Below are 14,520 nucleotides of genomic sequence, written 5' to 3'. Positions count from 1 at the left end.
GCATAACGGTCCACTATGGTCGCCGCCTCCTGCAGGTTAGCCTCAATGTCTGCAAGGGAACCCTGCGTGGCCCACAGGGTGATGTCATCAGCATACAGCGCATGCTGCACACCGGCGACAGCGCCCAGCTGGGCTGGTAGGCGCATCATAGCCAAATTGAATAAGAGGGGAGAGAGCACCGCGCCCTGGGGTGTACCCCTGGTTCCTAAATGAAAAGGGCCATGTTCTTTATCCTGGATCCGAATGTAAGATTGTCTGTCGGTTAAAAATTGCCGAATGTATTGAAAGGCATTTCTGCCGCAGTTAGTTTGAGAGAGGTGGGTGAGAATGATCTCGTGGGTAACGTTGTCGAATGCACCCTTCAAATCCAAGGCGAGTACGACCTTGTCATTGTGAGGGCATTCCACGGGGTCGAGGACAGCCCGATTGAGTTGTAGCAGGACATCTTGTGCAGATCACACGAGCGCCTTTGCGCTTTGCCTCCTTTCAAACGCGGTCACCGCTGCCGGGTTTGTACCCGGAACTCCGGCTCAGCGGTCGAGCGCCCTACCCATTGAGCCACCGCGGCGGGTACGAATTCAGAGCAAGATCGAGCGTTTTTCCATCTCTATTTGTTGGCAGTCATTCACGAATAGACAATGTATGAAGCAGAATTACTTAGCACATGTCATGTCATAAAACAGCTCAAAACAAAAGAAGAAGGAAAGAAAGGAACGTTGAAAGAGCGAGTAAAAAATTCAATTTGTCCGCGGGCAAGCGCACGTAGTACATGCCAAGCACGTATTCGCGACGGCAGGAACTCACGCTCCAGGCAGTCTCCGTTGCCATGCAGCTCGAAAGGCAGCGGGCAGTAGCAGAGGAAGTCCACGCAGCGCATATTGGCGCTCCGGTGGCTGCACTCCTGGTGGTAGCGGCAGGCCTCGTACAAGGACTTGGCTGCGCATGCGTTTCGAGGGTGTGACACTGACGTCTTAGCGCTATAGGCTTATGGAGCTCTCGATGAGGCTCCTTGAAAGCGAAGGCCACTTGCATTGATTTCTTCAAAAGCGAATAAAGCCATGATCCGGATCAGCAGACCACGATGAGCATTAAGAACAGTGAACGTATTTTCGATTTTTTAACCTTCATTGTAGCTCGTTTGCCGCGGTGTTGAGGTCTTATTCTACTAAGATTACTGCCTTTTAAAAGGCATAAAAGAATTTCTTCCGGGTGCCCGTCAATGTAAATTAAATTAGCTTGGAAAGTGCACCGCAAAATAACCTACGAAATTTCAGAAAGTACGCTATACTTGGAAATAAATTCTTTTGGTGCGTGCTGATCGATCACCGCGTTTCACAGTCTACAGAGCGGCCGAAAAGACGACGTTGGTACTTAACTGTATGTCAAGGTCGTTTCGTGTCCACTGCGAGCAGCTATGATTGCTTCTATTAGCCATCGCATAGACCTAAGCGATACATCCAAAATACTTGGCCACGCGTGACCGAAGCAAGAGGCTAGAGATATGTTGAGACTGTATACCCTTAACGGCCTTTATTACCGTGCGTTGTGCTCAACGCCTTGAGGACCTCGCAGTCACCGTGAAGTAGCTGCGCCGTTAGCGATTCGAAGCGACCGACCGGGCCTGAACCGGAGACTGGAACTCACCTGGCAGGCAAGTGTCGACGCCTTGGACCCGCACCGTGACCGGTGAGTCCGACGCACAACTGCACACCCACTCTTGGCAGGAGAGCCCTCGACCGGCCATGCAGTCTCCGTCACGGGTGCACGGATGGCCGAGGCCTCTCTGGTCGTCGCCGTCTGCGGTTCGCGCAGAACGCATCAGGGGATGGTGCCGCGGGTCACGCCAGATAGCAGAGAGGGCCTGCCACTAAGAGCATGGTGAATGCAGTTTGCCACTGTCCTCCTTAACTTTTGCTCTCGCTCTCTTTGTGTGACCGAATAATCAATGTTCCCATTTGTCTACTTGCTCTTTGTTATGCATAGAGAACATCTATATGCATGTGCAGCTGATTGGTTGGTTGGTTGGTTTATTGGGTTTAACGTCCCAAAACGACTAAGGCTATGAGAGACGCCGTGGTGGAGGGCTCCGGAAATTTCGACCACCTGGGGTTCTTTAACGTGCACTGACATCGCACAGTACACGGGCCTCTTGAATTTCTCCTCCAAAGAAATTCAACCGCCGCGGCCGGGATCGAACCCGCGCCTTTCGGGTCAGCAGCCGAGCACCATAACCACTGAGCCACCGAGGCGGCCTGCATGTGTAGCTGCATCGGCCGGCTAGATGCAATATATCAGATGGAACCTACCCCTATTAGACTGGCTATTGCCATTTTTCCGTCCCCCCCCCCCCCCCCCCCTCTGTGACTGTACAAGTAGTGCTCTCATTCGCAGACTTCTTTTTTATTGTGTATATGGAGGACAGTTTTGCATTTGCTTTTGTTTTGATACTCAATACAGGGCAGTAACCGCTCGTATTTTTCATCTCAGTTGCACGTACAGGGTGAATAAAATGTTCCCATGCCACAGGGTCTGTCTTTCAGCAGTATGATCTGTCAATTAAGCGTCCATGAAGCTACGAAGCTTCCCTGAGGTGAGATTGTTACTTTTGTATAGGCTTTGAGCTTCGAAGGCGTCATAAATGCTCCAATACACGTCTCAAAAGCGGACCATATCCCAGGGAACTTTTGACGCGTCGTGCATCTGTGTTTGTAAATGAGTACACATGGCTGGTTCTATCACCTGCAGAGGCAGCCACATTCTCAAGGCACGGACAGCGGCAGCTTTTACTGATTTCTTCATTTTATGAAATATAGTAACGGAATATAAATTGGAATTTTATGCTGAGCTGCCAACACTGGGAGAACCTCTCTTTGCGTGCACAGATTATACAGCAGTTGAAAAAATGTAGAAAGGAGCTTTCAGCAACACCTTCTTCACTCGACGGTTGCATGCCAAAAAAAAAAAAAAGAAAAGCCCTCCTTGTATACAAGGAGAGGAAGGAACTTGCCTTGGTCGTCAGCATTAGTCGACGCTGTAGTTGCGTAGCTCGAATTTCTCGCCGCCGCTGCTCTCGCGGTGGCAATGGCCGCATACCGTGGTGGCGTCTCGATTACGTGGCCCCCAAACGGCGAACTGCACGTGTGTTCAGAAAGTGTGTAGTGAATGTTTGCTGAGCTGTTTTGAAATTTGCTCGTCATGTCCAACATTCTCGAACGAAAATTTTGAATATTGGAAAAATATAAGGTACTGTTGTGGAAATATTGAAGGGAATGATTCATCTTCCGATGTGTAGCAAAACCTTTAGTTTTCCATCATTCGCATGTAGTAACTAAGACTGCCATTGAAAACCAACGGGGAACGCTTTTGACTAGCGAAAAAATGCAGTCCTGTTGACGGGAGTATTGATTATTATACTGAAATCTTACAATATACGAAAAAATGGCGTTCATAAACTCTTTCCTGCTCAAAAATGCTTTTGTCCAGAATTGTTGGTTACGATTGCTTGTTGAGAATAGCTCCTAATGAATGATGATGACGATGATTTTATTTTAAGCCATAGCTAACTGGTTGGTCTGCACGAGGTGAAGTTGAAGATTCATTTTTTCAAGCGTTTCACCCCAGAGGAGCCGAGCATCAGGCCAAGAGAAATATTGCACCCCTTGGAAAACTGGCGGCTATAAACCGCACTAGGGATTGAGTCCCGCACCTAGAGGTGATTAATCAAACCTCTGCACCACCGCTGCGGTCGCCTTTCGATGGAGGCAAAAGCAGAAATGCTGACGTACAAGACACTCGCTGCACAATAATGAAGCCCTGCAGCTGGTTGAAATTAAACTGAAGCCTTACAGTATACTTCGTGCTTCGTAGCCCGGGTTACAGCATTGACACGCAAAAAAAGAAATAGTTAACCCAAACCACCTCGAATAGGGAAATGTGATGCAGAAAACTTAGGCGAGCGAATATCAGCAAGATTAGCTCAAAGAACGTGACAAAAGGGTCGTTCTGAAATTTTCAAAACTCCCACACACAACAAAAGTAGGGGGGGGGGGGGGTTATTTTGTCACTACAAGCGAATTCAGAAAAAAAAAAAACTGTGGAATTTGAAAAAAAAGTGAAAATTTTAAAGCAAGTATGAGGGAAAGTTTCAGCAGAGAGCTCGACAACTTCGAACATTGACAGGCAGTGATAATGTATAAGCGCAAGTCAGCTGCGGTGGTAGGCATTGCTTTGGTGGTCGCTTTTCTTAACGGGATCCGAACACAGATGGGCGCTGCCCGCCCTGTGGAGAGATCTCCGACATCTTTCACATAGTGTGGGCATGTACTCAGAATCCTCACCTTCGCCCCCCCCCCCCCCCCCCCCCATCCGAGAGGCATGGCAGACTGCCCTCCTCAACTGCTCCACACTGGAGTCCCAAAGGATCTGGTAAAGCGGGCGCGAGACGGGGCCTCGTCGTGCGGTGTCCCGGACTAAGGATACCGACCATGCAGCAGGGTTTTGGGTTTTCTGACCCTCGAACTCTCTTTGAGTATGAAAGTTTTCATCATCATCATCATCCAGTAAAAGAGAGAGCTAGTGCATTAAATTAATTTCACACAGTGTTCCCGCACAGCTCACGCATAGGCTGTAAACCACCCGATGGCAGGAACTAAAAGCTGTAAGCTCGTCGTAAGCATATTTCCTCATCATTGCTTATGAAGAGAACCATGTTAAATGTCCTGAGCGCAGACCGCGATTTACTGACCTGATCGGGAGGCCTCGTCAGGACGCGATAAAAACTCAATTCTTGGGCGAGCGATATGTGAGCGCACCAACGAAGCCGATCAGAACATCTCCAGTTTTGGCAACTGCAGTTATTTTAGATCTGTTAGCGAAAAAAACTTCGTAGTCACCGCTTAACAATCTCCAAACGCATCTTTCATCGAGTTCATTCTGATGTCCAAGAAATCGTACTACTTTGAGAATCAAATTTTATGGGCGCGATATTGCCAGAAGTATATGCGAGAGTTTTTTTACGGATGATTGGCCAGCCGGGAAAATGACAAAAATTAGGTCATCACGAAAATTCAATTTTGTTTATGCAGTGCACCCATAGGATGGGTACCGAGCAGATTGGTTTGGGCTACGCGTCACTGACACTTGCTTCAAACGCATCGAGGATATTTGGCCCGGCTATACACAAGCGCTGCTCGACAGTGAAGCAACACTGTCGTAGAGAGCACACCATCATGTATCGTGGTAAATAAAAGGGGGTACATCATGTATCGCAAAAGTTTCGCAGACCACCGCATTGCATTAGCCCGTGCTCTGGCTAGAGACGATATCATGAGGAAACAGCAAGAGAGAATTTGGCGAAAGGAAACTCAGCTTCTATGATATCGGGTAAAGGGAAGAGAAATCCAAAATAGGGGATGGTGATATTGACAACAGATACAACGATGTAGGTGACACGGACGATCACTCTTCTGAGAAGTGCGCCAAAGCAGCTTGTGAATAGTGTGTTTACAACGAACCCCATCGCTTCTGTTTTGCATCGCGTTTCTGGCCATGGCGGAAATGGCCCAGATGACTCCTTTTGAAAGGGTAACCCAGGCGTGAAACAGGAATTCGCAGTGAATTGGCGTTCTCGCGTGTGGCGGAGACTGCTACAGGCAAAACATCTGTTTTCGATGGTACGCAAAGCAACACATGGCTTTCGAGGCTGTCCACGCGGCCGATTAGAACTGGTTCAAATAGCCAAAGCCAGGTTGCCGACAGTGCCCGCACCGCTCTTGGCCCCCTTGGCGTACGCAAACTTACAGGATGTCCCGGAAGCTTCTCTCGGCGTACGTAGCCTGGATGAGGTACAGCGCTGCCACGGCGAAGACCTGCATGGTCGCCGCAGAACGAGTCGAATTCGTAGAATCTTTTTCTCCCTGACGATTTCACGCGCTGGAACGAATCGTCTTCTTCGTTGTCCATTCGCACGTGACTTAGGCCTACAGGACCTTAGTATGGCCAATTTTATTAGAGCATCACACGCCTAACATTGAATTCCTGGTTTGTTAATAAATTTTTATGCCATGCTAAGTGCACTGTTGGCTATGAGAGACGCCGTAGAAGAGGGTTTCGAATTAACCGGGACCATTTCATATCACCATCGTCGTCGTCGTCATCATCATCAGCAGCAGCAGCCTGACTATGCCCACTACAGGACAAATGCCTCTCCCATATCTCTCCAATTAACACTGTCCTTTGTCACACCATATCACCCCAAACTTCTTAATATAATCCGCCAACCAAACTTTCTGTCGCTCCTGCTACGCTTGCCTTCTCTTAGATCCCACTCCGTTACCCTTAAGGACTAGCAGTTATTTTGCCTTCGCATTACACGACCTGCCCAAGCCCATTTCTTCCTCTTGATTTCAACTAGGATGCCAGTAAACTGCATCTGTTCCTTGACCAACTCTGCTGTCTTCCTGTCTCTTAAAGTTAAAGAATCATTATTCTTATCATAACTCGCTACATTATCCCCCATTTAAGTTGAACACTCTTCGTTAGCTTCCAGGTAAGGACCACTTGGGGTTCTTCAACGTGCAGTGCAATAACACAGCACACGGGCCCGTATTTAGTACTTTGATCAGAGTGTACTCAACGGCTACTCCCATGTATAAGAAGCGCGCATTTAGCTTTGTCTTTGCAAGTAGTCTTTCTATAGACGCATATTTTCTTTAATGTCTTCTCAATGTTAGATGCAGACGTAAAGTTGAATTTGGTTGCGCTGTGTCAAATGAGTGGTCACAATTCGTATTATTTGCACTAAGAAGTGCACAGCGCGCTGATTGCCTAAAGCACAAAGAGCTGAGCTCCGGGAGTATATAAAGAAGCGCTATATGACTCTCCCGAGCTGAGCACCACAGTCAGCGATTGTGCAGAACGACACCCACATAGTTATACAAGTCACGGTCGCTCAAACGCACTCAACAGTAGCCCAAACCCAGGAGCCGCTGCGAGGTATCTCTCCCATTGCTGGCCGACTTCCCTCAAGAAGCCCGGTGCTCCTTGTGGTCATAATAATAAAAAAAACAAAAACAAGAACAAAACGAAGATCCTTGTCAGGCTTAACCTAAACAGATTAAAGCTCTCTACCACACTTTATTTTTGTAAGAAAGCGGAACAAAATACACGAACATAACTGGGCCCTTGGTTCCAGAATCCAGCATGGCAACTTTTGCCGGAGACGAAGTCGTTGTACATGTAAAGGCCAGAAAAGAAGTGTATAATCTTCAGCTCGACCAATTTCTCTGCTATGACTAACTAAGCAAGAATGCCCCCTCTAGGGGAATCGCTACGGCCGTGTCGGCTCAGATGTCCGGGCAGCAGGGAAAGCGGAACTTGGCCGCTGCCCTGCTCAGCGCCGGTGCCACCTCTTCGGCGACGACCCGCTCGACGAGGTCCTTGGTGACCTTCTCGTAGCCCAAGGTGAGTTTCTGGTTTCGAGGGTCTTCACTGTCTAGCCCCCAGAAGCGGGTGGTCAACTTGTCGAAGCCACTCAGCTGCGTCAGGTTGACCGCGGGGTCCTCCCACGGCGCGAACCGGAGGACGAGCCGAGTGCTGAGCGGGAAGACGGCGCGCACTGCCACCCGAATGGTGTCGTTGCCGTCGTACGTCAACAGGCTGTCCGCGTGCACCAGAATGCCATAGAACCTGTGAGTCAAGAGGCACGGGTGAGTGCCCTGTGTGGTGACCCAGTGAGTATGGTTTGGTCGCTGAGGCATGTAGATTGCGGGTACAATCCCAGCAGCCGCAGCTGTTTTTGCAGGGAGATGAAATGGAAAGAAGCTCGGTGTATACGTAAAGAAAACCAACGGACCGACCGACCGACCGACCGACCGACCGACCGACCGACCGACCGACCGACCGACCGACCGACCGACCGACCGACCGACCGACCGACCGACCGACCGACCGACCGACCGACCGACCGATCGATCGATCGATCGATCGATCGATCGATCGATCGATCGATCGATCGATCGATCAATCAATCAATCAATCAATCAATCAATCAATCAATCAATCAATCAATCAATCAATCAATCAATCAATCAATCAATCAATCAATCAATCAATCAATCAATCAATCAATCAATCGAACTATTTCCCCCAAAACAGGGAGGCTTTGAGGCATAAGAGTTACGGAATATTGTTGCTATAGCTGCGCAAGTAAAAGCTTAGTACACAAAGCACTAGTGCGCAGCGCCCCCTGGTGTCTATGGATCCTCACGCCACTCCTTGTGTCCGTGTTGTGATGTTACTACTCTGTCATACCTACACCACTGAGCTCATGCAGCTACACGAGCGCCTGTAAACGCACCATAGGAAACGCACCAGGAGGCTTTGCTGAACTTGCCTGTTTTGTGAGGTATTAATTTATAGCAGGGAAAAATCTTATAGGGAAAGCGTTCGCCGATAGCATCGGCTTCTTGGGTGCATTCAAAAGGGCCTTTCCGTTTAACTCGGCGTAGTATGATTTGGATATCATGAGCTCGGGAAAGTGATTTGCGCAGACACTGTCGCTTGGTTGAATTATTCCTGTTCTGGACACTGCCCGTCATCAAAGTTCTATGCGAGTAGGCTCCGCCGAAGCTTTAAAAAGCGGCACTCCATCCGGGCAAGTCTGGTAGCCCGATCTGCAGTTGGGCATGAAGCACTTCCTACTCATAATCGCGTCGAGTCGGCTTCTGGACCCGGCTGGACAATCAACACATCGCAGCCGCCAGGCACACAGGCCGCGCCGACCGTCCTCGGGGTCGACTCGTTCCACCAAGTGAGCTTGTGCAACGATCACCGTGATTGTTACCTCACCGCGCTACAAAAGGATATAGACCGCACGAGCCTTGTTCGTGCACGGTGCCCACGACAACGAAGAAGAAGAGAACCTGACGCTCACATCTCGAGATTCACTCTGGCAGCACAAAATACAGAAAAGCACACCTTGAAACGCCACCAAAAGCCGGGAACTCCACATAGCAGAGTCCGCCATTACGAAACCAGTTAGCCCGTGGTCCGCCGCGCAGGGCGAGTTGGTGCTTAATGATTTCGTAAAAAGACAACCACAGGAAGATGTCACACATACACAAGTGTCGTCTATGTTTGCGCTACAACTTCTTGCGAAATCTCTCCAGTCTTTCTCCAGGACCTTGAGGTTGATAGGGAAGAGCAACCTGGATCGCGCAATCCATACCGGTGGCAGCACCTGCCATCGCAGGGCAGTGGCACATCGCTTAACCGCTTCACCACGGCTCCAGGAGTGGTATGAGGACTGCCAGGGATCTATGAATGTAAGGTAACCTGTAAGGTATTGTCGGAAACCTGCTGGACGCCCGAGCCTGAAACCGAAATCAAAGTGAAAAACCGAAGCGCTCGCGCATCTAATTCGCATTGGCCTAACCACGCTAAATTGTTCGCCACTTTCTGTAGCTTATGCTATATATACCAAGTGCCCCAGCTGAATGTAACCTAACTTTTGAACAAGACGAAATGTCCTAGCCCAGTGAAACCAACTGAGGGTTGTTCAGAGCCCCATGGCCTAGTCTGCAGCATTTGTTCTTCAAAGTTAACTAATTCATTGTCTAATTAGTTAATTTTTAATGATTGCCTTCAGGAACATAGTGTTAATGTAAATGTTGTAGATCGCCTCGAAAAACGGCTAGGAGCGTTGTTTCATCAAGGTATGATTTAGGTGGCTTTATTTATTGGTCTTAAAATAAAGCTGTCCGGAACCAGCTGCTAGCGCACATCTCTGCCCCAATGTGCGCGCAAAGTCTCATCGGAGACAGAAGTTCAGAAAAATCAGATTTTATTCTCTAAGATGCGTATCGGGACGTGAATTGGCACAATCGTCACATGAAATCTTTTTTATTGTGCGAGTTACGGTTTAAGGCCGGTAAAAAAGCCACTTTAAGTAAACAGTATCTTGGTGCAAAGTCAATAATTAAAAAGTTAGCTAATTAGGCTTATAATTAGCTAACTTTGAAGAACGAAAAAATACTGCAGACTAGGCCACGCGACTCTGAACAACTCTAAGTTGCTTTCACGCGGCTAGTGCATTCAGTGTTTTTTAAACGCTTGGTTATATTTAGCAGGGACAACTGGTATGAATATACATACATAGAAAAGTCTTGCTTGGGGCCGGTTTACGATATACGCAACAACAATAGTTCAGGCTGTCTCTTCTCATGTCTGATCCATTGCTGCATATATAGTGCATATGTTGCGAGAATATGACGTGCCTGACTGCTAAAATGTATACAGCGAAGTTTACACCTCGTTGAAGGAAACATTTTTGTATAGCTCGACGTTTCGATCGCAGGACCGACGTTTTTTAAGCGTGATTTGTCTTCGCTGGTGTTTATAGCGTTTGGACACAGAACAGATGAGCAAAAAAACGGATAGAGAATACAAAAATAAGTAGATGAAAGTAAAAAATGAATACACGCGGATAGGAAGGAGAAAAGGGGTGGGAAGTGGGAGCCGCACGAAGAAGCGAGAGCGCGCAGGACATGTAAGCAGCTCGGAAATATCTTCAGTCTTCAATATATCTCTACGTACGTCTGCCAAACGAATTAACTATCCAATCAAATAAGTAGTTAATTGTGAACTACCGAACTGCAACTTATCTGCTACTTCTCCTGGTGACAAAATAAAGAATACATGGCATAAACCACCTGGTCACGAACTCGGTCGTTGTAAATTGTGCGTGCTCTGTAAGGAGTAGTTTGAATGAATTACAGGGAGAGGCATACCTGACGTCACAGAGGATGGTAACTCGCTCGGGGAACTCTCCGACTGAGCTGTTGCAGTCAACCCAGCGCTTCATTCGCTCGTGCTTGCTGATGTTGGTCGACTGGAAAAGCACCGAGCCGTAGTGCGAGCCGTGGCTGACGTCGCGGGTGAAGGCTGCCAGTTGGATCGGGCTGCGAACCTCCTGGGGCAGCCTGTCCTCGAGGACCTCGTCCACGTAGTCGTTAACCCTAGCTGGGTGCACGGACTGAAGAAGCGCAGGCGCTGTGAAGAGAACAAAGCGACTGTCTATACCTATCTCAGGCTGCGTTCCTGGTACCAAAAATGTGGCCCGATTTCACTCTGCTTGACGTATAGTTGGAGGTAAATGACATAGCTAAAGAAAACACAAAGTGAACAAGGGAGGGGAAATCTCAGTCTGCTAAGCCAACGTTTCGACAATAGCACTTGTCTTCGCTTCAACTGATGTTCTCTTGTCGAAACATTGGCTAAGCTCCCTGAGGTTCTGCTCTCTATTGTTTAGTTTACTTGTGTTGTCCACAAGCCCTTTTTTCTGCCCTATCCCTACCATAGCTAAAGAAATGGGGATGGGGGGTGTTCAAGAACAATACACGCTGAAGTCTTAGGGGAATCCCCTCATCTCTGCCATATTCTTTAGCGGGCGCCCACGGTTCTTCTCGTAACTCACGTAACGAAGCAATGCAGGTTTGTGCACACTTCTTTAAAAATTCATTTACTTTATATTTTTGGCGCCTCGCTCCTCAAAGCATTCATTTATCAATTATTTTTGGCGCCTCGCTACCTCAAAACATTGAGGGCAACGGTAAATGCTGAATTCAGTATATATATTCTTGTTTGTAGTTTAAGTATTATGTGTTTTAAAGTGAATTTCAACGTCATCATTAGTGGCGGACTATCTAGCATTCTTTCCATCGCTAATCTTGGAGCTCAGATATTTCTGTATATCCTCAATTACTGCTTTGCGAGGGCTAGCGCAATTTTAGTGCTTCGCATTTGTGGCGAACTTTCGGGGCACGCATACCACCAAAAATAAGACACTTCGAAGTCTTAAAAGTCAGTGTGGCACTACAAACAATACAATGCCACTTATATGCTTTCATGTGAGGGTTCCACCATTGGCTGAAATTCGAAGAAACATGGAGGCAATGGTGAGGTGCATCGCAGTGCTCTGTTAGCAGCAGGCGGCCGGACCTGAACACTGTCTGTCATTGGCTGCTACATGCATCCAGTGGTAAGCTCCGGTCGCCACCACTCAATGGCCGGGCAGACGCTTGAAAGCCGCGGCTATATCGAGTGACCACTGACACGCGAAATGGGCAACGGAAGATGGAAAGCGTATAGAATACGGCCCCTGCCATTTTTATAGAATGCGGCTCCTGCCGCCTCTCATAAAAAAATACTAATCGGAGTCATTATCATAAAGATTACTATCCCCCACCTTCACTACGATAATAAAACTCCCCAAAGACAACGCTGAAATAAGGTGCAGCGAATTATTCCACCAGAATCAGATTCACATGTACACATAAGCGCCTCACCTGCCAAAACCAGGCCAGCCACGATGAGGTACAGTAGAGCCATCTATATCAGAACAACCAGAACAAATGAGGAAGTAAATTCCAATGTTATTTTGCAATTTTGGCGTAAAGTGAGAACGCCATTTTATATAGGTTCAAAAGCATGCAGTTTGCGTTCCGGGACGGCGTCTCGTTAGTTTCACACAGTTGTATGGTTTGGTTTGGCTTATGAGGGTTCAACGTCCCGAGGCGACACAGGCTATCGAGACGCCGTAGTGAAGGGCTCCGGAGGTTGCGGCCACGTGGGGTTGTTTAACGTGCACAGACATCGCACAGCACACGGGCCTCTAGAATTTCGCCTCCATCGAAATTCGACCGCCGCGGCCGGGATCGGACCCGCGGCTTTGGGGTCATCAGCCGAGCGCCATAACCACTGAGCCACCGCGTACAAGGTACTAAAGGAACTTAACTAGAAGAACCTCTAATTACAGCCGTAATAAGTGATCATTCTTAATCTTTCGCCGTTTCTTAGCCCATAAAACTTTTTTAACCGGTTCCATTGAATAACTGGAAAACCAAGTTTTCAATTTTATTATTACGGAATTACAATATTATTGAATATTCAAGTTATTGAAAACCTCAGCATCCCGAGGTTTATCCTCCTTTGTTCACTTTGTGATTATTGAAAAACCAAGGAATTAGATTCATTGTCCACGACTAGTCATTTCTGTGCAGCGTCACAAGCATGAAACTCAATTTATATACCCATCCATACCAGACAATGCAATGGGCGCCTCATACCAGACAACGCAAGGGGCGCCTCTCTTTTATTCATCATGGCTCCTCTTCCTTTCGTGAAACTTTTCTTCGCCAGGTATACCATATATCATCACGTGTGAATCATCCTGTCAAGGTAAATGCTATCGTTGCACGCAGCAACAAGTATAAATAATATTCACGACTACTCCTTGCTATTTCGAACATGAGCAGCTTGCCCAGTCATTTAACTACGATTGATAGCCATTCGTCCTTCTTTAGCGCCATTGAAGCGTTGCTATAACGACAATTGTTTGTTCGTTGTAAAAAAATGATCCTCCGTGTTATGACATGTAGAATGTCGACTGCGGATAAATGGTTTTCTTCTTATGATACCATATTCATGTACGCTGATTATTGACTGCGATGAAGTATCTCTGTACAGATGTCTGTACGGTTGCACTGCCCATTGTGTTCCAATTTGCAAGATCGCGTTCTGTTTCTCCCCACCTATGCAATGCCCGTTGGGGGCCTTTAAAGCAAATAAGGCACTTAGGGTAAATAAATAAATAAATAAACAAACAAACAAAAGTAACAGCCAAGCTTTGGCACCCAGGCCGCTGCAGACCAACGACGAACCTGCCCTTATGAAGACAGGAGTAAATGCTCTCATTAGTTCAGCATGCAGATAACTTTGCCAACTTCCGGCATAAATATTCTGAGACCAATGCTTGCTTCCGTCTATGAAGATTCGCATTTATTTCTGCTGATTCACTTAATTTAAATATTTTATTTTAATATAGATTTTTTCACGCTAGCATTGAAACATTCCAGGGCCCGAATCACAACTCGGATTGCATGCTATCTGCTGCTGTTTCATAATGAATGGATTAAACTTGGATGTTTTGTATCTGAAATGCGTTTACACGTCATATCCCTTCAAACTACTTATGATCTTTTTGTTGGCCAATGGGGTAAACAGTCACATGCCTTGTTCAAACCGGCATAACCTAGTGCATTGCATCTAATAGAGACTATGAGTATAAAATGCAAGAAATATAGTTAAATGCCTTTTGCAACAGACATTGCAAGAGAAAATCCAGTTACATAAAGAGAAAAAAGTGACTAATACTCACAGCTTGGTGTCGACTTGCTAGCGGCCTCAGACTGCAGCGTAAAAAACTGCCTTGGCCGCTGAAACTTTACATGCTTATATTGTGGTCGTTATCGAGAACAGGAGGTCACAAGGGCACCTGACATCCTGTGAGTCAAGTTGCTTTTGATCCTTGATGTCACTCATGGCGGCTTATGTCGCCTGTCCATGGCTGAACACTGCCTTTGTTCTTATGACACTGGGCGGATTTTCTTGTCCATCAGGACGTCGAGCCAGTCAGATAACACTGTAATGTGCTGACATTTCTAGTGCGCAGTTGGCGGCAGT

The 14,520-nt window shown here is 47.3% G+C and overlaps 1 protein-coding gene across 1 annotated transcript; it reads right to left on the bottom strand.

Moving 5' to 3' along the window:
- Nucleotides 1-7,114: 7,114 nt before the first annotated feature.
- LOC149371814 (uncharacterized) lies at nt 7,115-14,318 on the bottom strand. Its single transcript, XM_089585326.1, has 4 exons — nt 14,216-14,318; nt 12,345-12,387; nt 10,788-11,049; nt 7,115-7,686 (listed from the first exon to the last, which is right to left on the bottom strand). Exons 2-4 carry the CDS (start codon nt 12,385-12,387, stop codon nt 7,344-7,346), a joined length of 648 nt encoding a protein of 215 aa, XP_089441452.1. The 5' UTR covers nt 14,216-14,318; the 3' UTR covers nt 7,115-7,343.
- Nucleotides 14,319-14,520: the final 202 nt, after the last annotated feature.

Source organism: Amblyomma mixtum, chromosome 1 (genome assembly GCF_055824585.1).
Source record: "Amblyomma mixtum isolate Tamu chromosome 1, ASM5582458v1, whole genome shotgun sequence".
NCBI lineage: Eukaryota > Metazoa > Arthropoda > Arachnida > Ixodida > Ixodidae > Amblyomma > Amblyomma mixtum.
The sequence above is the reverse complement of the archived record's forward strand: the minus strand, read 5'-3'. Positions and strand labels throughout refer to the sequence as shown.

Bases quoted from the DNA above. Each gene is read 5' to 3' on its own strand.
- LOC149371814 (XM_089585326.1), bottom strand. From the start codon at position 12,387: ATGGCTCTACTGTACCTCATCGTGGCTGGCCTGGTTTTGGCAG. The intron at 11,050-12,344 runs GTGAGGCGCTTA...TTCTCTTCACAG, and splicing joins GGCTGGCCTGGTTTTGGCAG to CGCCTGCGCTTCTTCAGTCC. The intron at 7,687-10,787 runs GTATGCCTCTCC...CTTGACTCACAG, and splicing joins ACCATCCTCTGTGACGTCAG to GTTCTATGGCATTCTGGTGC.